At 43.6% G+C, this 22362-nt stretch overlaps 1 protein-coding gene across 1 annotated transcript in view; it reads left to right on the top strand.

Moving 5' to 3' along the window:
* Positions 1-22362, top strand: part of LOC308287194 (copine-9-like) — a gene marked incomplete at both ends in the record, with an annotated part of 140297 nt that overhangs the window by 4210 nt on the left and 113725 nt on the right. Inside the window, 2 exon segments of the mRNA XM_080728312.1 lie at positions 4631-4671; positions 17890-17936. Coding sequence (XP_080584438.1) covers positions 4631-4671; positions 17890-17936 — 88 coding nt within the window.

Genomic DNA, 22362 nt, shown 5'->3' with positions numbered 1-22362 from the left:
GTTATTTGTTAAACCCACCCCCACCCCCTGCGCTAATTGGAGGAGCCGTCATTTCGGCTCCAGAAATAACTTATTATGAACACAATTCCAGACCAGAGAAACAGTCCACTCTGAGAGTGGGCGGGTCTATGGGCTGGAACCAGGCTATAACAATATATATAGCTCCAAACAAAGCAACAACAAAAAAGCTGATCTCAGACGACAGACATTGGACACTTCATCATTCTACATTTCAAATTATTACAGTTTTGGGGAAGGATAGAGGTACAAAACACAAGTGTTTCGAACGAAACACCTGTTTATTTAGGTCTGAAAGGAGGAACTCCTTCCTATGGGGAATCGTCAGATTGCGCAATAGTACAGAAAAAAAAAATCTACGTCAGCTCCCGTGGGACAATGTCCCATTGGCCAGAGGGGATGTCAATCAAGTCCCGGGGTGTTAGGCCCACACCCTATAAGACCTGTGACGTCCTTTCGCTAGGTCTCTTAAAGCGTCTGCTCTAGTATTCGAACAGAGGGCCAAGACCGGAAGTAGTTCCTCCTCCAGGACCCCCTACCAGAGGTCCCGAGAGGGAAGCAGGTCCCAAGTAAGGAAAGAGGAGCCAAGGACCGACAGGCCTCAGCACCGAAACTCCCTACCAGAACAACCACACTGTTTCACCCATAACCACTCTCAAATGAATCGTCCTGACGACTCTGTCCAAGAGAGGAACCAACCACCTGAACACCAGTTCAGCGTGTCCTTATCCTCCCAGGTCCTTCAATCGAGGAGGTCTACCCGTCCCGCAGGATCAAGACCCAAACCAAACTTTCCCTCCAACCAAGGAGGAAAGAGAAGATCAGGATGCCAAGACCTGAAACTCAACACCACAGCCCTGGAGACCAGGCAAAGGAGCCCAGCGCTCTCCAGACAGGTAGAGAAAGACCCAAGCAATGGATCGAAGAAAACAATTCCATTCTGAGGACACCCCACCTGGACGACGAACCACATTTCCCAGAACGCAACAACAGAGGGGCGGCAGTCGCTGCAGCTGATAAGCAGCCGACCATGACCTAAGCACTAGGATGGTAGGCCATACCGTGCCTCTTCCCGCCCCTTCTGAGAAACATCGGCCTAAAAACCGGTGTGACCACAACCCCACCTAAAAGGAGGGTCAACCACCCGAGTCTTCCGCCAGGCAGAAGGTCTACTCTGAGGGAGCGACCGGAAGTCAATCCAGTCCAGCTTCCCAAACCAAGACAGAAACCGAAGGTCCCAGGGAGGCAGTGTGTCAGACACAAGGAAGTCGAGAAAGCGCACTGACCCACGAGGAAGCAGAACCGTCAATAAGGAGAGGGCATAAAAACCGGCCAGGGACTAGTCCGTCCCCCCGGCCAAAGCAAGGGGACAATACCCGGAAGTCTATGACCAAACCCCACAAAAATAGGGGGGGGGGGGGATGTGAGGTATTGGGCCAAAATTCTGGCCAAAGACACATCGCCAGCTCTCACTAGCCGCCCAAGTACAGAGCGGCGAGTTATGAGCGCTCAGATCAAGATCCAAGCAGTAAGGCCTCCACGAAACCGGGGAGTCGCAATCAGTATACCCCCCCCCCCTTTTTGAGGGTAGTGGAGTCAGAGGAGGGAGGCCCCGAATCCGTTTGTCTCATAGAGTACCGCGGCGGCTTTTCCCTCACAGGAGGAGAGCCTGCCCGCATCATCACCTAGCAGCCGAGGCCTGGGCCGAAGGGCCCGGTTGCTCGGCTCTGTTGGAGCCCAGGGACTCCATTGTGTCCGAGTGGAGGCCGGAGAGGAGGCAGGCCTTGTAAAAACGACCCTGCCTCTGCGACATTGACATGCCACGACAAAGCCCGCAGGGTGGACTATCTTTAATGCCGTCGGCAACATGGACCCAACCAAGGCATACGATGCACTGCTGGTGGGGGTCGTCAGCGTCGAGCTTCAGCTTGCATCCCTCGGTGACGCAGTTAGGCAGGCAAGGAGTCGCCATTATAACGTCAGTCCTTACCGAAAAGCTCAGTGGCTATAAGGCGGGGAGCAAAGAAGCAGAGGGTAAGCAAGCAAATAGTAACAGTTTGGTAAACAAAGTTAAACAACTAGCCGCAACACAGGGGAAAGCGGAGCTATAGTAACAAGATAGCAACAACAAGGCTAAGGCTAGGCTAGGCTAGGTTAGCTACTAGCAGAGAATGCTACCAAACAAAGAAGATCGCTGGAAGCGAGGGACAGAGAAGAAAAGTGCCGAAGCCGTTGGACTCGTCCTAACTCGTCGCCTTCGGCTATATTTCAGCACGTTTACAATCTCTCTGTTGAAGAAGGAAAATGAAGAATTACTTACTTTGAATGAGGAGCTATGAAGAATCGCGTCTGTAGCGTAGAGCAGAAAAGACGAAAGAGACCTAGCGGAAGGACGTCACGGGTCAGTGTGTCAGACACAAGGGAGTCGAGAAAGCGCACTGACCCACGAGGAAGCAGAACCGTTGATAGGAGAGGGCATAAAATGGGGGTGGGCCTAACACGCCGGGACTTGATTGACATCCCCTCTGGCCAATGGGACATTGTCCCACGGGAGCTGACGTAGAATTATTTTCTGTACTATTGCGCAATCTGACGATTCCCCATAGGAAGGAGTTCCGACTCAAAGACCGCTAATAAACAGGTCTCATGGCAGCAAATCCCTTGTCTATCACTCCCAGCAGATACAGTATATACGGTATATACTGTATATATATATATATATATATATATATATATATATATATTTATATATATATATATTTATATATATATGAATGTCTGTCTGTCCGTCCGTCCGTCCGTCTGAGTGTCCGTCTGTAACAGTGTTTCTCCTCAGTGGCTGGAGCAATTGATCTGAAATCGCATCACCATTAGCATATGAACACACCTGACATAACTGTGAAGCCCGTTTGTCACTGTCACAAATCGTATGCTGTATATTAGCATTTTTCTGGTGTATCTACTATCTATTCTGCATCTAGCATGAGGCATATCTATTCTGCATCTAGCATGAGGCAACATGTTTAACCAGCTGTGTGTGTGTGTGTGTGTGTGTGTGTGTGTGTGTGTGTGTGTGTGTGTGTGTGTGTGTGTGTGTGTGTGTGTGTGTGTGTGTGTGTGTGTGTGGCGCGCGGCGCGCGCGGGGGGGGGGGGGGGGGGGTTGTCTGGCCCTGTTACAGATGTTGTCCAAAAAGCATGCAGATCGGTACACAGTATCTCTGTAGCCATTAAACGAAACGGGTATTTCTTACATTGATGCTCCTACATATTATCATGTAAGCACCAGTTAAAGTTACTTTCCATCCCTCATATACTGTGTGCACGAGTGCACACCCCATAACCCACACACTGCACATCATTTCAGAGCTCATATCTTTGAACGGGTAAGGGCTAGTATATATATAAACCAGCCAACAATGACTCACGCACGCACACCTGCATGCGTGCACGCACGCACGCACGCACGCACGCACGCACACACACGGTTCATACTGAAAAGCAGTAATGCACCCCCCCACACACACACACACACACACACACACACACACACACACACACACACATACACACACAATGGAAAAACCTCCAACATGTTCCAGCTCCCCTGTCAATGTCACCAGGGCTTGTATGTTAAAATACACTCTACTTGGTGACAGCTACAGCACTCCTGAGGGGAACAATTCAATCTGCTGTCACGGGAACCACTCACTCCAATAACAAGCTTCTCCATTACTCTACTACCATGCTTTATTGAATATTGTGTTGGTTATTACAGTCAATTGTCACTCAGGTGTCAAATCGTTCAAAGGAAATTGGGTCGGCTACTGCTCAATAATCCAAGCAAGGAATACGACTCTTGGTGTGTCTTATCTCTGCAATTCGCACTTTGGAGACAAAATGTGTATGTACTCTGGTTGTGTGTGTGTGTGTGTGTGTGTGTGTGTGTGTGTGTGTGTGTGTGTGTGTGTGTGTGTGTGTGTGTGTGTGTGTGTGTGTGTGTGTGTGTGTGTGTGTGTGTGTTCCCTTGCCACTGCTAAAAAGGGGGACCGTGACATTTTTCTTTCTGCAGTATAGCGTTGGTGTCATCCCATTTTGTTTGTGCCCTAAATGTTGTTGGTTAGGGAAAGAAAAGTGTAAAATTTTAATTTGGTGCATTACACGCCTGTTCATTAGAGGTCGGAAAATCCCTGTTACTTAAGTGTTCAACACACATGAAAACTGTATATCTATCTACAACATATAACATATGTGTTAACAGTGTTAGATTCCACTGAGGTACAGAAACCATGCTTTTCTTTCTTCCTTTGAAGAAAGAAGTGGGGTGGTATTTTTCTATTTCATGAGATAGAGCGTGCCAAAAAGCCAAAGTAGAGACAGTGCAAGGATTGTACAGGATGAGTGCTTTGGTGGATTTGGCCCTAGGCTAGCAGTTCTGCACATAATGTAGTTGCAGAACCAAGCATCTGAATCATTAACATTGAATGGTAACTGTGACAGATGTGCTAGTCTGGGACCCGGTTGCATGTCCATTTTAAAGGGCATCTCACAGGGGATCTGATGTTAGAGTGTTGGGATAGCCTACCTTAACTCTTGCCTTTTGTCTTTTCTCTAGGAATCTGTTGGACATGGACACCTTCTCGAAGTCAGACCCAGGTAACTTGTATTTATTTTCATTCGTATCCATCTATTTAAATAAGTTCTACATTCATTTCTTCCTGTTTGTGAATGACTATACCAGGGCCAGGTCGCGCTGAAACAACACTGACTGACAATATGTCCATGTATGGGCATTCCCAGGTATGGGCTTAATATTGATGACATCAGGGATCTCCATATATGGGCATAAAAGGGACAAGGACGGAATTCATTTGCAAGTGTGACTCGCAGCGTGACAACCACACTGGTTATAGATATGGGATATTGGGCATATATTGTATGGAGCGTAACGCACGCACGCAAATGATCTGCAGGTTTTCATACTACATTTTCATTGGCCTAAGGGCGGGCCGGCGGGGGGTCTTCTGACGTCACGCTCATGTCACCATGACTCAGTCATAATCATATAAGGAGTTCCCAATCTCACTGTGTCCTCATGGCATCAGGCACAAACAAATCAGTCCGCTCCATATTTGGGCACACAAGGGGGCATGCCCAATATATGGGCATATCCTGATGACATCAGGGATCTCCATATATGGGCATAAAAGAGACAAGGACTGACAGTTACAGAGGAGATATGAAAGTGTGTCGTGTTTGATACCATGCGAAGTGAGCACCGCGCACAGGTGCGATTATTTTGATAATACTGTGTAACATGCTCTAACATAATTTGTTCAATTTCATGACACAACTATTGCATTATTACTTCACACACCTCGTCAATATCAGAGCTCAATGCATCGCTGAGCAGTGACACCACCTCTCCTATAGAGCATTTATAGAGAGACATTTAGAAAGAGAGAGAAACAGACAGAAAAAAGACTCCACAATTAGTGAGTTAATCATGATGACCTGATGATGATGATGATGATGATGAAGAAAAACATGTACAGTCTTTCTCAATGAATAAGAAATACTCCATTCAGTGGAGGAGGACAGGCTTTGCTGTCTCAACCTCATCCGTCAAGTGGGGTGTACTTCTCTCATCTCTGGAAAGCCATGTCTTCCTCTACTCTCTGATTTTCCAATTGGATAGCTCCTTGTCTTTATGGATCTTGTTGTTCGCATTGCCCTCTCCCACTTCTCCCTGATTCTCTCACTCCCTCTTCCTCACTCTCTATACGCCCCCACCCTCTCCGTCAATTAAGAGTGTGGGGATAGAGAGCGGCAGTAACACTCACAGTAGCTCTCAGTTGAACACTATCGTTAAAACAGGTCACTGTCTCTTGCTGGTCACAGGTCCATGGAGTGTGTGTGCGCGCGCAAGTGTGTGTTTCATTAGCCTATTATCGTCACTGTCGGGTAGAAACCTCGTATCTCCAAGTTTCAAATGTGTAGATTCTTTTCGCAAAGTAAAGCACTGCTTCATCATACAAGGCCATTTCACAAAAGTAGTGAAAACAGCTGATCTACAAGCACACAACGCCTCGCGGTGCGAGGCGTTGTGTGCTTGTAGATCGGCTGTTTTCACTAGTTTAAATCATTTTAAAAATGATAAATACAAAACAAACGGTTTTGGACATACAAGGTTTCCACCCGACAACAACGTTATGCTTTGCGTCATCTCATTCTCATCAAGTAAACTTCACCTTGGACATTGGTTCTCAAATGGGGGTATGTGTACTCCTAATAGGGGTATATGCAGAGGTACTACAGGGGGTATGTGAGAGAACATGGAAAATGGAAAACTGGACACAGTTTAAAGTAATGTCAGGATGTCTTTCACTCCTTTCTTATTTGTAATGTTATATTCTTCAGTATATTCTTCAAAAGGTGGGTTATCGTTCATTCATAGCATCGGGTGGAAACGTCAGAATTCAAATTCAAAAGTAGCAAAAATTGCAGATCCACAAGCTCAAAACGCAATGTGTTTTGGGCTTGTAGATCTGCTATTTTTGCTACTTTTGCATGGCAAAGTAGTGCATCTTACAAAAAAAAGTAAAATATGGAGATATGAATTTTCTGCCTGACAGTAATGATATGTTATATAGTTTTCTATAAGCAACATGTAGTCGGGTAAAGGGTCAGGGGGTTAAAGTATAATCCGATTTTGAGTAGGAATTGAATTTTAAAAAAATCAGTAAAGGGGGTACCTTGATCCAGAAATCAGGAAAAGGGGTTACAGAAGTTTGAGAACCACTGCCTTGGACTAATGAGTGATGCCTGTAATGATGTCCCTAGCATAAGAAATAAGTCAGCACTGTCTGAATTTGTATATCATCTTGTAGGATCTCTGCTAATTTTGTTAACACATCTGGTGCCAACCCCGAGTTTCCCGAGTTTGTATTGATACCAACGCTGTGCCAACCCCGAGTTTCCCGAGTTTGGGCCGTTTAAAAAAAAAAAAAAAATCCAATTTTTTTTTTTCAAATTTTTTTTTTGGACCTCCAGAAATGTATTAGGCATGATCGCGATCGCGAAATTGCATGTTTAACCCCCATACCAACCCATTCTTTCAAACATGGCAGCCATGTTTGTTTACATCTGAAGAAAACATAATGGCCCATAAATCATGAATGCCTGAACGGATTTCCAAGCGGATTTTTTTGTTTGAAAGCTGTGAACAGCATCTACACACGTGGTGCATCATCTAGGCATGGGCGTGCACTTTTTACACAATTGCACAATTACATGGAAGTCTATGGTAACCATGGCAACGCGAGACATTGAAGAGAAAAAATCATTGCAACATAAGTGTTAACATCAAAATTGGATTAGCTACTTCACCTGATGGGGAAATAATTATGTGCAAAGTGTAAAAGATTAGTATTCCTGATGCTTTGGACAATTAACAATACTCTATTAACCACTTTAATCTATATACTTTGACCTCTTAGGGTCTGTATTCGATTCACTCCTTTTTTACCCTAATGCTGAAAATAGTCAAATAATCCACAAGCTAGCAATGTGGCACGTTGTTTTATATCTGCTATTTGTAGGTCTGTTATTCTCACCGAATGTTTGCCTATTATGACATGTCCATAATAATAGGGACACATGGCGTTCAAGTGGTTACTGTAAACAAGAAATACAATTCATGAAAGGTTAATAGTTACTGAAGAATTCAACGTTTTAACTGCATACTTTGCTACATTACGGCCACAGTTATTTCATGTTATTTAAAGTTTGGAAAATCACTATTAAGTTTCCATTTCAACTTCCACAGAGATCAAGGACAGGCTTAGATCAAAGAATGACCCCAAAACCAAAGTTGTATTATTAAAATATGGTAATTCTGTTACATCATATGGCATTCAACAATAGCTATCTGCTGTGAGACTAATTTAGAATGAAGGTTTTATAATCATTCTTATGAATGGTTTGGCTGACAGGATTGAAGATATATTGTTATTACTGTCGGGCAGAAACCTACATTTTTCGCAAATCAATGCCCTACTTTGTCGTACAAGAGTGTCACACAAAGGTTGCAAAAAATGGATGATCTACTAGTTCACGACATGTGAAAGTGTCTGTGGGTTCTATATTTAACCAATGAAAAGTATTAGCAAGAGCTTAGCAAGAATAACTATTCTTCATTCATTTGAAACACATTATTTTTTCCTGAAAACGTAAGTCACAGTTTTGGAGGGTTTAAGGTTTTCGTCTGTCAGTGATGATACATTGCTCATCTTTATTCATGAACAGCATATCGGTAGTTATTTGTGGCATCCTTTTGATCGTTATCTGGCTACTAATCCTGCTTCTTGAAATACAGACTCTCAGAGACACATATCCTCTTTAGGATTAGCGTCATCTTTTCCCATCGGTTCATGTTGGTTCATAAATGATCTTTGCTTTGAGATGCTTACAGGAATTGCGGGGGTTGTGTGTGTCTCTGGACATGCTTATCTGAAACGGTATGCGCACACACGCGCATGCACGCACGCACACACACACACACACACACACACACACACACACACATAGAGGCCGGGTGTCCTCTATTGCAGTGGTTCTCAACTTGTGGGTCGGGACCCCCAGGGGGGTCCCCACATTATTATTTTATTTTTTTTTTTGGGGGGGGGGGGGGGGTAACCCTGATGATTACCTTAATGTGCAATGTTGTTTTCTCACTCAACAGTAAACAAACCAACATAAAGTTTAAGTGTATAGAGGGTATCTGCACATTTCTAATGTGACAATTTGAGGACTTTTTAATACCTCTAAAACGACAAATTAAACATTGGCTAAATTGTCAAATTTGAGGCAGAAATTGTGAAAATAAGATCTGCAATTTTCACAATAGAACTGTGTTGTAATACCTCAACTCTTAGTGCTTGTCAGGATGGACGGGTCCCCAGTTAAAATATGATTATTTTGGGGGTCGCGGCCTAAAAGGGTTAATAACCACTGCTCTATAGTCCCATGGATTAGGATCTTGAGACTTTTCTTTATGGCCAGGATGAGGGATCTTGAACTTCAAACACCTTCCACCCAGCCAGCCTCCGTGGTCCAGGTGCACCATCATGCCTTTCATGTCCCCAGTTAGTCCGTCTGATCCCGGCATCAAACCACCGAGGAGTCAATACTGTACATAGAGGTGATGTCATCATACAGTGTTGAGGGTCACTCCTTAACCAAGCTGGGAATTCATCACAGATAGATCTATTTTGGCCATGGAACCTCATCTGAAAATATTTCGTGCCAGGGACTCCCATACAAGACTTGCGTTAAAAGGAAAAAGAACAAAACGTTCAAAATCATTTTCAAGATTGGTGGTTAAACTGATATTGATGTGATATTAACACATTTAGCTGGGGGGACCCCCCCCAATGACCCCTGGAGGTCCCCAGACCCCACATTGAGATCCGCTGATCTATGGTAATACACAAGTGCCTCAATTTAATGTCCCTGTCAATAAATCTTAATATTCTGTTATTGACTAAAAGAGATTGACTGATTCATAATTGACAGGGAGTTACAGCTCATTAGATATTCGGATTGCAACAAGGGAATATGTCTCTGGTTGCACTCATTTCTAACTGGGCACAATAAGATGTGAACTGTTCTCACAGAAAGGGTATATACTGTAGAACAGGGTTCTTCAACAGGGGGTCCTCAGTGTTACTACTGGGGGGGGCCACCAAATCTTTGTGATAGGATCATTAATTTCTTTTAAATTAACAACTTAACGCATCCCTATTCTGAGGAGAAATTTTGACAAAAATAGCCTTGTACTGTAGATCGGCTATTTTCGGCTAATAGGTTTGGTGTAGAGGTTAAAAAAAAGAGCAGACCAAGTACAGAGTGAAAGGCCAATTTAACTAAAAACACAAATTCAACATAGACTGATGACAGTGCTGTCAAACAAGTCTATGAATCTATCTTTATCGCTGAAAATCTGCACCACACATTTATACAATATCTGCTTCATCTCTCTCTCAGCTAAGGGTTCCTTGGCCTGAAAACGTTGAATACCCCTGCTGTAGAACTTGGATGTGGTTGTACTAGTGTCTGAGCTGTGTCCATTTTATTTTTATACCACTTTTCCAGTGCAAAGCACAAAGTGCTTTCTATAAAAAAGATACAAGGGAAATAGCGAGCAGCTGCTGCAGCACACAGAATCTATGTGCATCACCAACCTCCGTTATTGAAGGCAGACATTTTATTGTTTTCTGATTACTATGGTAAAATAAAACAAACATATTGCACGGTTAAAATGTCAGAAACACATTAAAAGGTAAAACATCTTGACATCGCTTCACTAATACCACCAAAATATTCCAGGTACTATTTCTAGGTATTTGACTGCAAGCCTTACACTGAAATTGCCTGTGCCATTGTGCATTCAGGGCTGTCAGGGAAGGTTCTCGGCTTCAGGCGAGACGTGTTTCTAATGAGCTCAACAACTTGAGTCTTGAATGGTTTTATAATAGGAGAAGTTCACAGAAATACGGTGCTGAGGAATTGTTTTTCTCAGTCACCATGTACATACTGTATATACCTTATACCTTTCACCGTTTCAGAATGGTGGAAAGTGGGACAGGCAGTTTAGCTCTCATAAGTTATTTCTCATTTTCAAATGGATGTTCCAGTGCCCTCATTCTTTACTACTGTTGGCTCTGTTCATTCCCTCAGAGGAATGAACACCATAGCGCAGAGAAAACGACGGGTTCTATTACATACACCTCCTTTGAGAGTGTCCCGGGGGATGTCTTGATGCTTACTATGCCCTCCTTCCCAGAGAATGCCCTGCAAAATGTAATCACCGAACAGCAGTATTTCAGTGTTCAAATATTTCTTTAGATGTTTAAGTTTTACAGTCTCCACCATTGTGATGTGATGTCACCCTGACTATAATGTACAGTGCACTGCAGTTAACTGTGGCATCATCTCTTTGTAAAGTTACTTTAAATGGGAACATTGGTTGTGCTGACTGGGTGGGTGAGGGGCCTGTCACTTCACTGACTTCTGTTATTTTTTTCTTGTTTTCTTGTCGTTTCTTCCTCAATTTGATTAATTCAATGTGTCTTCATTCTCTGTCTATTTTATTCTCTTAACATATAAACTACTTTTCATCTATGCGTTCTATCACTTTATGTTAAGTGCATACAGTAATGTATGATAATGTCCTACAAAAACAAAGTTAGATTTTATTGGACAAGTTTTCGCGGTAACGGACTGTGCCCATGTTTTGTAGATGTTGTAAAAACACCGGCCTCCAGTGTATCCGACACATACATAATAGATGGGTTTGTACTCGCTGCGGGTGCTTGTGTATTTGGTGGTACAAGTACATACACACATCAGGGACAACTACAGACACACATGGACATACTGTAGGGACGTGTTGACATACATACACCATACCACTGTACACACACCTTTTAACAGCCCGGGCACTCATAAACACTCCTACCAGTTAGTCATCCCTTCCCAATCCATATGTCCCTGACTGTCGTCTGTCTGTCTGTCTGTCTGTCTGTCTGTCTGTCTGTCTGTCTGTCTGTCTGTCTGTCTGTCTGTCTGTCTGTCTGTCTGTCTGTCCATCCATCCGTCTGTCTGTCTGTCTGTCTTCATCCTTCCTTCCTTCCTTCCATCCATCTTCTCCTTTCATTTATTGGTTAAATTATTTAGCTTGACAATATTTTAAAACTCCTGATACGCACTCTCGTACGACTTCTTCCTTTGAAGGAGAGATCAGAATGTGTTGGGATGCGGCAAGACCCAATGGAGGTTGAATGGTTATGGCTGTTTGGTCCCCAGTCCCACGATGACAGCGCTGCTCTGCTGATTGGCTTTACACTGCCTGACTTCATTCATTTCACTCTGCTTTGAAGTGCATGGTGCACGGTGCCAGAGGAGAGGAGAGGAGAGGAGAGGAGAGGAGAGGAGAGGAGAGGAGAGGAGAGGAGAGGAGAGGAGAGGAGGAAGAGGCTCACATCATGAGACAAAGATGAGAGGAGAGGAGAAACAAGGGAATAAGTGGAAAGAAAGAGAATGGTTGAAGATATGATAAGGACAAAAAGCATGAAGAGTAAAACCTCTTGTTTATTTAGTCAGTCATAAGCCCCAGCAGCAGATCATACACGACGGATGTTTCTGCCCGCAGGCCGTCCTCAGCGTGAGTAAAATGCTTTAGTTATGAGCACAGACAAAGCATGGAGGTAGGAGGAGGTAGACACTTTGAAAAGAAGCATGATGAGAGAGGAGGAGGAAAATGGACACAGGGAGGGTGGGAAGAAATGGTTAGCAGCAGAGAGAAAATAGCAATTTCCCCCAAGATGCCATTTATCTTACAAGCAGGAGATGTGACTATTATAAAGTGCTTTGTCCCAGTGAGACACAATTTGGGAGCGCACACAGCGATCATTAAAAAAGTGCTTTGTCATCTACACAGAACATAGTGTATACAGTATACATACAGTAATAGGCCTACTACTATACAGTAAGCGCAACAGGTTAGATGAATACTTTCCTCCAAAGCCACTCCAATTCAGCCTATTTAATTCTTATTCGGGTGCACTAACTTTTGAGGAGAATGTGACTCGGATCCAGACAGAAATGAATTCCAATGAATTTGCAATTCATTTCTTTCTGGACCTGAGCTGTAAAACTTCTCCATAAAACTTAGTTGGCGCTACCATAGCTACTTTTCTGTAGGCATGTAAAGAATGAAAAAAAAAATGAAAAAGAAACAGACCTAAAATGGCTGTAATTTAACATGTCAAAATAAGAACTAATATAATATTGTGTGATGGTGGGTTGCTCTGTGCTGTTGTGCAACCAGAATGTTGTGTGCTTGTAGTCTACTGCTACGACTGAACCATAAAGTTACCTCCTTTGCTGTAGAGCAGTAGTCTGGTAGGATTCACCTCGAAACATGGGTTGCAGATTGTTGTAATGATGTTGTTTGGTTTCTATTCTGAATGTTTTGAGGGTTTGCAGACTTTGCACAGGGCTCTACATCCGGTATTGTCCCAGCTCAGATTCTGAGCCTGGTACAACTTCCTGGCCAGGGATATCATAGTTTTGGCCCAGAAGTTCTTCTTGCCCCCCTAGTGGCGAAAAAAGAGAACTTCTGGGAACTCAGATTAGTAGAGCAGTGGTTTTCAACCCTTTTCTTATCAAGGTCCATTATTGTCTCCACCAGCCGAAGGCTGAGGGAGAGTATGTTTTCCCCTCCGTCCGTCCGTCCGTCCGTCCGTCCGTGCGTCCGTGCGTCCGTGCGTCCTCGCAGTTTGTGAATAGCTAATCTCAGTCACCGTTGGCCCGATCGCTGCCAAACTGAGCACACACACTCCCTGGATGCCAATCTAGAACCTCTGCCCCACATTTTTCAAATCGGCCTCATGGTGGCGCTATAACAGGCCGATTTGTGTGGCCTGGTTGTTACCAGCTAATCTCCGGCGCCGTTGGCCCGATCGCTGCCAAACTGAGCACACACACTCCCTGGATGCTAATTCAGAACCTCTGCCCCACATTTTTTAAATCAGCCTCATGGTGGCGCTATAACAGGCCGATTTGTGTGGCCTGGTGGAGACCTGTGCTCGGAAGAGCACTGCTTCTAGTTTATTCTGCATTTGAGCCACGGACCACTATTTGATGACACTTAAAATATTTTGTTATCGTTGGATAGGATTTTGTCCACAATTCCATGCTGTATAGATGTGGTACCATAGGACTGATAACAGGTCTATCAAAATTACAATTCTTCTACATTCTGTAGGAGACTTCTTGTAAATTAAGTGATACAGGTGTTTAACACTAATCTAACACTCAAGATCTATAAGGCTCCATTTGGTTGCCAACTCTCCATCATTTAGCTGGGGACCACCTGGAACCCCATCAAGGACCACTGTTGGTCCCCGGACCACTGGTTGAAAACTACTGCTGTAGAGTAATGTCAGAGACTGAAGTTAACTTGAAAAAACAAAACAAAAAAAAACAAAGGCTGTGTCAGCTGTGGTGCGCTGATCGTGAGTCGCGGTGGCACAAACCACACACGTGCATTTGTAGGGTGTGCAAACACACAGGATAATGTGCAATTAATGTTGAGGGGGCCCCATTGATTTTGGTGTAGCCCCACAGCCCTCAGAGGCCTAGGCTATAGCAAACTTTCATTTTCAAGACGGAACAAAGGAACAATAAAAACAACAAAACCATGAGTAAGCTAATCAAAGAGCATAAAACGAATTGACCCGAAGTGGAACTTTTCCTAGCTAATCAGAAACTAACTTAGTTGTTATCTTGGAGCCTCTAAGTTAGAGGAGGAATAATTGCCTTGTCCTAAAAACTTAGAAGAAGCCATTAGCCTACAGGTTGAGAAAGTGATAGGGACAGCGGTGTGGGAATGACGGATGGACGAGGGTTAGAAGGTGCAAACCAAAGAGGTGTTAGCCAACGTTGTGTAACTTTTGAGAAACACTGAGAAGTTACGTCCAAATGCTGGTGCCCGTTCGGGAGTTGTCCCGCTTTTCCCAATGGCCAGCACGTCCCTGGGAGGAATTAGAAGAGGCTCACATCATGAGACAAAGATGAGAGGAGAGGAGAGGAGAAACAAGGGAATAAGTGGAAAGAAAGAGGAAGGTTGAAGTTATGATAAGGACAAAAAGCATGAAGAGTAAAATCTCTTGTTTATTTAGTCAGTCATAAGCCCCAGCAGCAGATCATACACGACGGACGGTTCGGCCCGCAGGCTGTCCTCAGCGTGAGTAAAATGCTTTAGTTATGAGCACAGACAAAGCATGGAGGTAGGAGGAGGTAGACACTTTGAAAAGAAGCATGATGAGAGAGGAGGAGGAAAATGGACACAGGGAGGGTGGGAAGAAATGGTTAGCAGCAGAGAGAAAATAGCAATTTACCCCAAGATGCCATTTATCTTACAAACAGGAGAAGTGACTATTATAAAGTGCTTTGTCCCAGTGAGACACAATTTGGGAGCGCACACAGCGATCATTATAAAGTGCTTTGTCATCTACACAGAACATAGTGTATACAGTATACATAATAGGCCTACTACTATACAGTAAGCGCAACAGGTTAGATGAATATTTTCCTCCAAAGCCACTCCAATTCAGCCTATTTAATTCTTATTCGGGTGCACTAACTTTTGAGGAGAATGTGACTCGGATCCAGACAGAAATGAATTGATTTCCTGAGCTGTAAAACTTCTCCATAAAACTTAGTTGGCGCTACCATAGCTACTTTTCTGTAGGCATGTAAAGAAAGGAAAAAAGAATGAAACAGACCTAAATGGCTGTAATTTAACATGTCAAAATAAGAACTAATATAATATTGTGTGATGGTGGGTTGCTCTGTGCTGTTGACTGTGCAACCAGACTGTTGTGTGCTTGTAGTCTACTGCTACGACTGAACCATAAAGTTACCTCCTTTGCTGTAGAGCAGTAGTCTGGTAGGATTCACCTCGAAACATGGGTTGCAGATTGTTGTAATGATGTCGTTTGGTTTCTATTCTGAATGTTTTGAGGGTTTGCACAGGGCTCTACATCCGGTATTGTCCCAGCTCAGATTCTGAGCCTGGTACAACTTCCTGGCCAGGGATATCATAGTTTTGGCCCAGAAGTTCTTCTTGCCCCCCTAGTGGCAAAAAAAAGAGAACTTCTGGGAACTCTGATTAGTAGAGCAGTGGTTTTCAATGCTTTTCTTATCAAGGTCCATTATTTATTCTGCATTTGAGCCACGGACCACTATTTGATGACACTTAAAATATTTTGTTATCGTTGGATAGGATTTTGTCCACAAGTCCATGCTGTATAGATGTGGTACCATAGGACTGATAACAGGTCTATCAAAATTACAATTCTTCTACATTCTGTAGGAGACTTCTTGTAAATTAAGAGATACAGGTGTTTAACAATAATCTAACACTCAAGATCTATAAGGCTCCATTTGGTTGCCAACTCTCCATCATTTAGCTGGGGACCACCTGGAACCCCCTCAAGGACCACTGTTGGTCCCCGGACCACTGGTTGAAAACTACTGCTGTAGAGTAATGTCAGAGACTGAAGTTAACTTGAAAAAAACAAAAAAACAAAAACAAAGGCTGTGTCAGCTGTGGTGCGCTGATCGTGAGTCACGGTGGCACAAACCACACACGTGCATTTGTAGGGCGTGCAAACACACAGGATAATGTGCGATTAATGTTGAGGGGGCCCCATTGATTTTGGTGTAGCCTAGGCTATAGCAAACTTTCATTTTCAAGACGGAACAAAGGAACAATAAAAACAACAAAACCATGAGTAAGCTAATCAAAGAGCATAAAACTAATTGACCCGAAGTGGAACTTTTCCTAGCTAATCAGAAACTAACTTAGTTGTTATCTTGGAGCCTCTAAGTTGGAGGAGGAATAATTGCCTTGAATATCCCTCCTCTTGCACTTGCATAACACGCACTCTGTGTGTGTCTGTGTGTGCTCACTAAGCTGTCAAATTGTCTCTCACTGGGGGATAAAAATGCTGTAGAACACGCATTCTAACCGTCCCCTGTGTGTGTGTGTGTGTGTGTGTGTGTGTGTGTGTGTGTGTGTGTGTGTGTGTGTGTGTGTGTGTGTCTCCTCTCGCACTTAGATAACACGCACTCTGTGTGTGTGTGTGTGTGTGTCTGTGTGTGCTGCCAAATTGTGTCTCAGTGAAAAAACACCTGAATTGCTGGAGACCAAACAGTGGGTTGCGACCCATTTGTGACTCACAGACCAATTTGTGGGTCACAGACCAATTTATGGGTTACAGACCAAATTTGTGGGTCACAGACCAATTTTTATGGGTCACGACTTGAGTAAAGTAGTGTAGACCACACATTTTAACCGACCCCTGTCTGTGTGTGTGTGTGTGTGTGTGTGTGTGTGTGTGTGTGTGTGTGTGTGTGTGTGTGTGTGTGTGTGTGTGTGTGTGTGCGTGCGTGCGTGCGTGCGTGCGTGCGTGCGTGCGTGCGTATGTGCATGCGTGCGTGCGTGCGTATGTGCATGCCAGTGTGTGTGTGTGTCTGTGTCAGCTGTGGTGCGCTGATCGTGAGTCACGGTGGCACAAACCACACACGTGCATTTGTAGGGCGTGCAAACACACAGGATAATGTGCGATTAATGTTGAGGGGGCCCCATTGATTTTGGTGTAGCCTAGGCTATAGCAAACTTTCATTTTCAAGACGGAACAAAGGAACAATAAAAACAACAAAACCATGAGTAAGCTAATCAAAGAGCATAAAACTAATTGACCCGAAGTGGAACTTTTCCTAGCTAATCAGAAACTAACTTAGTTGTTATCTTGGAGCCTCTAAGTTGGAGGAGGAATAATTGCCTTGTCCTAAAAACTTAGAAGAAGCCATTAGCCTACAGGTTGAGAAAGTGATAGGGACAGCGGTGTGGGAATGACGGATGGACGAGGGTTAGAAGGTGCAAACCAAAGAGGTGTTAGCCAAAGTTGTGTAACTGTTGAGAGAAACACTGAGAGGTTACGTCCAAATGCTGGTGCTGTCCAGTGCTGAAATGGCTCTATAAACAGTTCACAGGGTGCTGTCCAGTCCTGAAGTATCTGTCAGTATCCATATCCTTTGCTTAAAACCTCTTCGGTAACACGGTTTTAAATGATTTAGCACACATTTATTGATCATTTGTTTTATTTATTAATCCATCTTATTTTGGTAAAAACTAAAACCTGCTGTATTTACAAGTAACAAATTCCACAAGCCCCCAACTCATGATATTCCTTGCCACCCCCACCATATCTCACTCTCTGTGTGTGTCTCTTTTCCCAGTGGTGGTGTTGTATGTGCAAGGCATTGGATCCAAGGAGTGGAGAGAGGTGAGTGGTGATCAAACTACTATGCATTTGACATAATACCTCGTGTTTTCCTTGCTTACTGTAATTAAGAGCATCTTAAATTGTAAATTGTGATGCTGTGATGACTGATGAGAATAACCGAGAACCATTTGAATGCATTAGAAACTTGACTCATGTTATAATTTGGGGTATTAAAAGGATCCCTTGCTAATACGCCTTATATGACTTAATCCTATAAAATTGCCTAGAGGGTGCGTGGGCAGGCAGGGTCAACGGATATCACAAATGTAACTTGCGGACCTGCGAGGCAAACCGTTGCTCCGATCTGCACCAAACACTGGTCAGGGGTGCCGTACACCAGGGACCACTTGCTCTGCCCCCTCTGTGTTCCTATTGGCTGGGGTTTAAACAGCCATAACTCCAGTTCCCAGCATGCAACAGGCTTCAAACTTGGTGGCTGGTCCCACAGACTTCCAATTGAATAAAGAATTACGGTGACCATTGCTGTGATCAGCGCAACATAGGATTTGGTTTGAAGGCCTGAAAATTGAAGACATTATAACTGCCCTCTATAACTAAAATAAACTAAAAAATAAATTACTCTACTCTTTTACTCAAGGGGACAACACCCGTTGCAAGTTGATGATGTAATTTGTCCATGTGTGGTCCAGCCCTATGGAATGTATGGAATGCATCATGTATGTGCCTGACTCCAGCCCCTGAATCGCGCTAGCTTCAGCTTCGCATTCAGCTGCAGCTCTCGCATTCAGAGTCTGGTGACACTGTAGAAGGCAGGGTTTTCTCGGTTGAAAATCTAACAGGCATCCCGGCCAAATTGGGATCGGGATAATATCCAGTATGAACCAATCGCCAAAGACTCCCCATCTCAGAGGGAAACAAAATACATTTTCAGGCTGAGTGAGGCTATATGTTTTAGTGTTAACTATACTTTACGTTTTTATTAGCACATGCATTATTCCATAGAGATAGTTTTTGCCAAATTAATGACATGCCAAAATAAAGGACGTCAGGGTTGATGTAAATAATGGACTGGAATACTATGCCTGTTTCTTAAACATTCTGACCTTAAAGAGCTCTTTCATGTCTTCAGTGCTGTTGTGCAGTGTAGGTAATATTAGTACAGTATTGAGCACCCTACTCCTACATCCTACTAGTTGTGACCGTAGGGAGCATATACTATCAAAACGCCAACTCCATGTCAGTCTGTCACGCTAATGCCAGAGCAATACAGAAAGTAGAGGAGAGTTATGTCAACGCTAATACTAGAGCAACACAGAGAGTACAGCAGACAATCCCTTCTCCTCTGCCTCTTTCTGTCAGAGGACAGACTCTGCCTATCAGTGAACGATAATTAGTGATTAATTGTTGAATGTATACTTCACTTTAGTTTACTTAAAATGTAGTTTACTTAAAGTAACTGCAGCCAAAGAAGGCCCATACAAACATTCACACCATCAAATAAATGTAGCATATTAATCACCCTGCCTGTGTGCATATCTATGCTCCATTGTGTAACCTGTTAAGTAGTGTATTTTCTGAAGAGAGTGTCACAGTCAAGGAGCGAGATACAGCCACTACATTCCCCTTCACAAGTCGCTCACTTCGTTCAGAAATTTATGCTACTTCCTCGTTCATTTCGTTAACCACAAAAAATGTATTCATTACAGCCGGCCGTTCGTTCATGACCGACACATCACTGCCAGCTGTTTCTCTCCTGTCACCAATGTTATTTAGAGGGAATTGTGTAACACGCTTTTTTACCCACCCCTGTCTGTGTCTGTCTGTCTGTCTGTGTGTGTGTCTGTGTGTCTCCTCTTGCACTTGCATAACACGCACTCTGTGTGTGTCTGTGTGCGCTGTCAAATTGTCTCTCACTGGGGGAGAAAAATGCTGTAGAACATGCATTCTAACCGTCCCCTGTGTGTGTGTGTGTGTGTGTGTGTGTGTGTGTGTGTGTGTGTGTGTGTGTGTGTGTGTCTCCTCTCGCACTTCGATAACACACACTCTGTTTGTGTCTGTGTGTGCTGCCAAATTGTGTCTCAGTGAAAAAACACCTGAATTGCTGGAGACCAAACAGTGGGTTGCGACCCATTTGTGACTCACAGACCAATTTGTGGGTCACAGACCAATTTATGGGTTACAGACCAAATTTGTGGGTCACAGACCAATTTTTATGGGTCACGACTTGAGTAAAGTAGTGTAGACCACACATTTTAACCGACCCCTGTCTCTGTGTGTGTGTGTGTGTGTGTGTGTGTGTGTGTGTGTGTGTGTGTGTGTGTGTGTGTGTGTGTGTGTGCGTGTGCGTGTGCGTGTGCGTGTGCGTGTGTGCGTACTTTGCCAGATTAATAGTGGCGTATTTTAAAAGTCTGTTGTTGTTTCCGTGCGACCTACCAGTCGCTTCTCACCATAAGGGCGTCTTACTTGTGTTGTATTATATGTTAGTAGATTAGAGAGGTTTTTTATTTTTATTTTATACATTTATAACTATTACATTACCCCACTATCTTTCCTTCCATCCCTCTTTTTGTCATTCTTCACTTTCATTATTGTCTCCACCAGCCGAAGGCAGGGGGAGAGTATGTTTTCACCCCTGTCCGTGCGTCCGTCCGTGCGTCCGTCCGGCCCGGTCGCTGCCAAAATGAGCACACACACTCCCTGGATGCCAATTCAGAACCTCTGCCCCACATTTTTCAAATGGCCCTGTTCTAGCGCCACCTTGAGGCCGATGTTTGCAAAACACATTTCTGTACACTACTCCTACAGATTTTGACCAAAAACCACGCAAATCGGTAGACAGTGTCTCTACAGTCATGTGATCGACACAGATCTGTCTGATTGTCCATATTCCATCCTGATTGGCTGATATTGGCTTTCAAAGTTTGTAAGATTGGTCCATTTTGGACAAAATGCCTCAAATCACAAATGCAGAGAGAGTGCAATTAACATGAAATCGCGCACACACGTTCCCACTAGGCCGAGGAAGAAATGCCACTTCAAATTTTTGAAATCAGCCTCATGGTGGCGCTATAACAGGCCGATTTGTGGTTTTACCTATAACTCCACCGATCAGTTTCAAACTTTGTAAGCGCACTCCCTGGATGCCAATTCAGAACCTCTGCCCCACATTTTTCAAATGGCCCTGTTCTAGCGCCACCATGAGGCCGATGTTTGCAAAACACATTTCTGTACACTACTCCTACAGATTTTGTCCAAAAATCACGCAAATTGGTAGACAGTGTCTCTACAGTCATGTGATCGACACGGATCTGTCTGATTGTCCATATTCCATCCTGATTGGCTGATATTGGCTTTCAAAATTTGTAAGATTGGTCCATTTTGGACAAAATGCCTCAAATCACAAATGCAGAGTGCAATTAACATGAAATCGCGCACACACGTTCCCACTTGGCCGAGGAAGAAATGCCACTTCAAATTTTTGAAATCAGCCTCATGGTGGCGCTATAACAGGCCGATTCGTGGTTTTACCTATAACTACACCGATCAGTTTCAAACTTTGTAAGCGCACTCCCTGGATGCCAATTCAGAACCTCTGCCCCACATTCTTTCACATCAGCCTTTTATAGCGCCACCAGGAGGCCGACTTATGTAAGACACATTTTTGGATATTACTCCTTCAGATTTTACCCAAAATTAACACAAATCAGTACACAGTATCTCTACAGTCATATGATCAAGACGGATCTGTCCCGTATTAAATATTCAATCCTGATTGGCTAAGATTGGCCTCCAAACTTTGCAGGATTGATCCGTTTCGAACAAAATGCCTGTGCCTAGCCTACAACAGAACCTAATAATACACATACTCACTCACTCATGTTCTGGTTGATGCACCATAGACTAGTATGGATCACTGTCTCTGCAGCGCGTCAGTTCAATCTTTACAATCGACTGATGATAAGTGGTGGGAGCTGGAGTAACTTGAAGGGGCTTCACTTTTATAATGTAGTTGTTCAGGACTATAACAGTGGTTTTGAAAGATGGGAATGATGAAAGAGATAGAAACAAAAACAAGATAGAGAAATCTGTTAACCCATTTAGACTGGGAACGCTTTATTTTGTGCTTTAACTGCAGCGCAGCACTTGGTGCCGCGCTGCGAGCTTGTAGATCTTCTTTTTTTGAAAAATCTTGAACATTTGTGGAAGTCTTTGGTTTTATGAAAAATGTTTCATAAAACCAAATGTCAGTGGTGCTCAAACTTGTTCATGTGAAGGATCCCCAAAATGACATGTATTTGTCCACGGACCCCCATCTCAAAATATTTAGTTCCAGGGACCCCCAGAAGCAAAATTTGAATAACAAATGTTCGCTTTAAAAATACATATATTCAAAGATTTGCTCACATTTTCACGACTTTTCAAAAATAGCAGATCTACAAGCTCGCAGCAAGTATTATTAAGGCCC

Source organism: Nannobrachium achirus (genome assembly GCF_963921795.1).
Source record: "Nannobrachium achirus genome assembly, chromosome: 6".
NCBI lineage: Eukaryota > Metazoa > Chordata > Actinopteri > Myctophiformes > Myctophidae > Nannobrachium > Nannobrachium achirus.
Note: the sequence above shows the minus strand (reverse complement) of the source record. Positions and strands in the feature narration are given on the sequence as shown.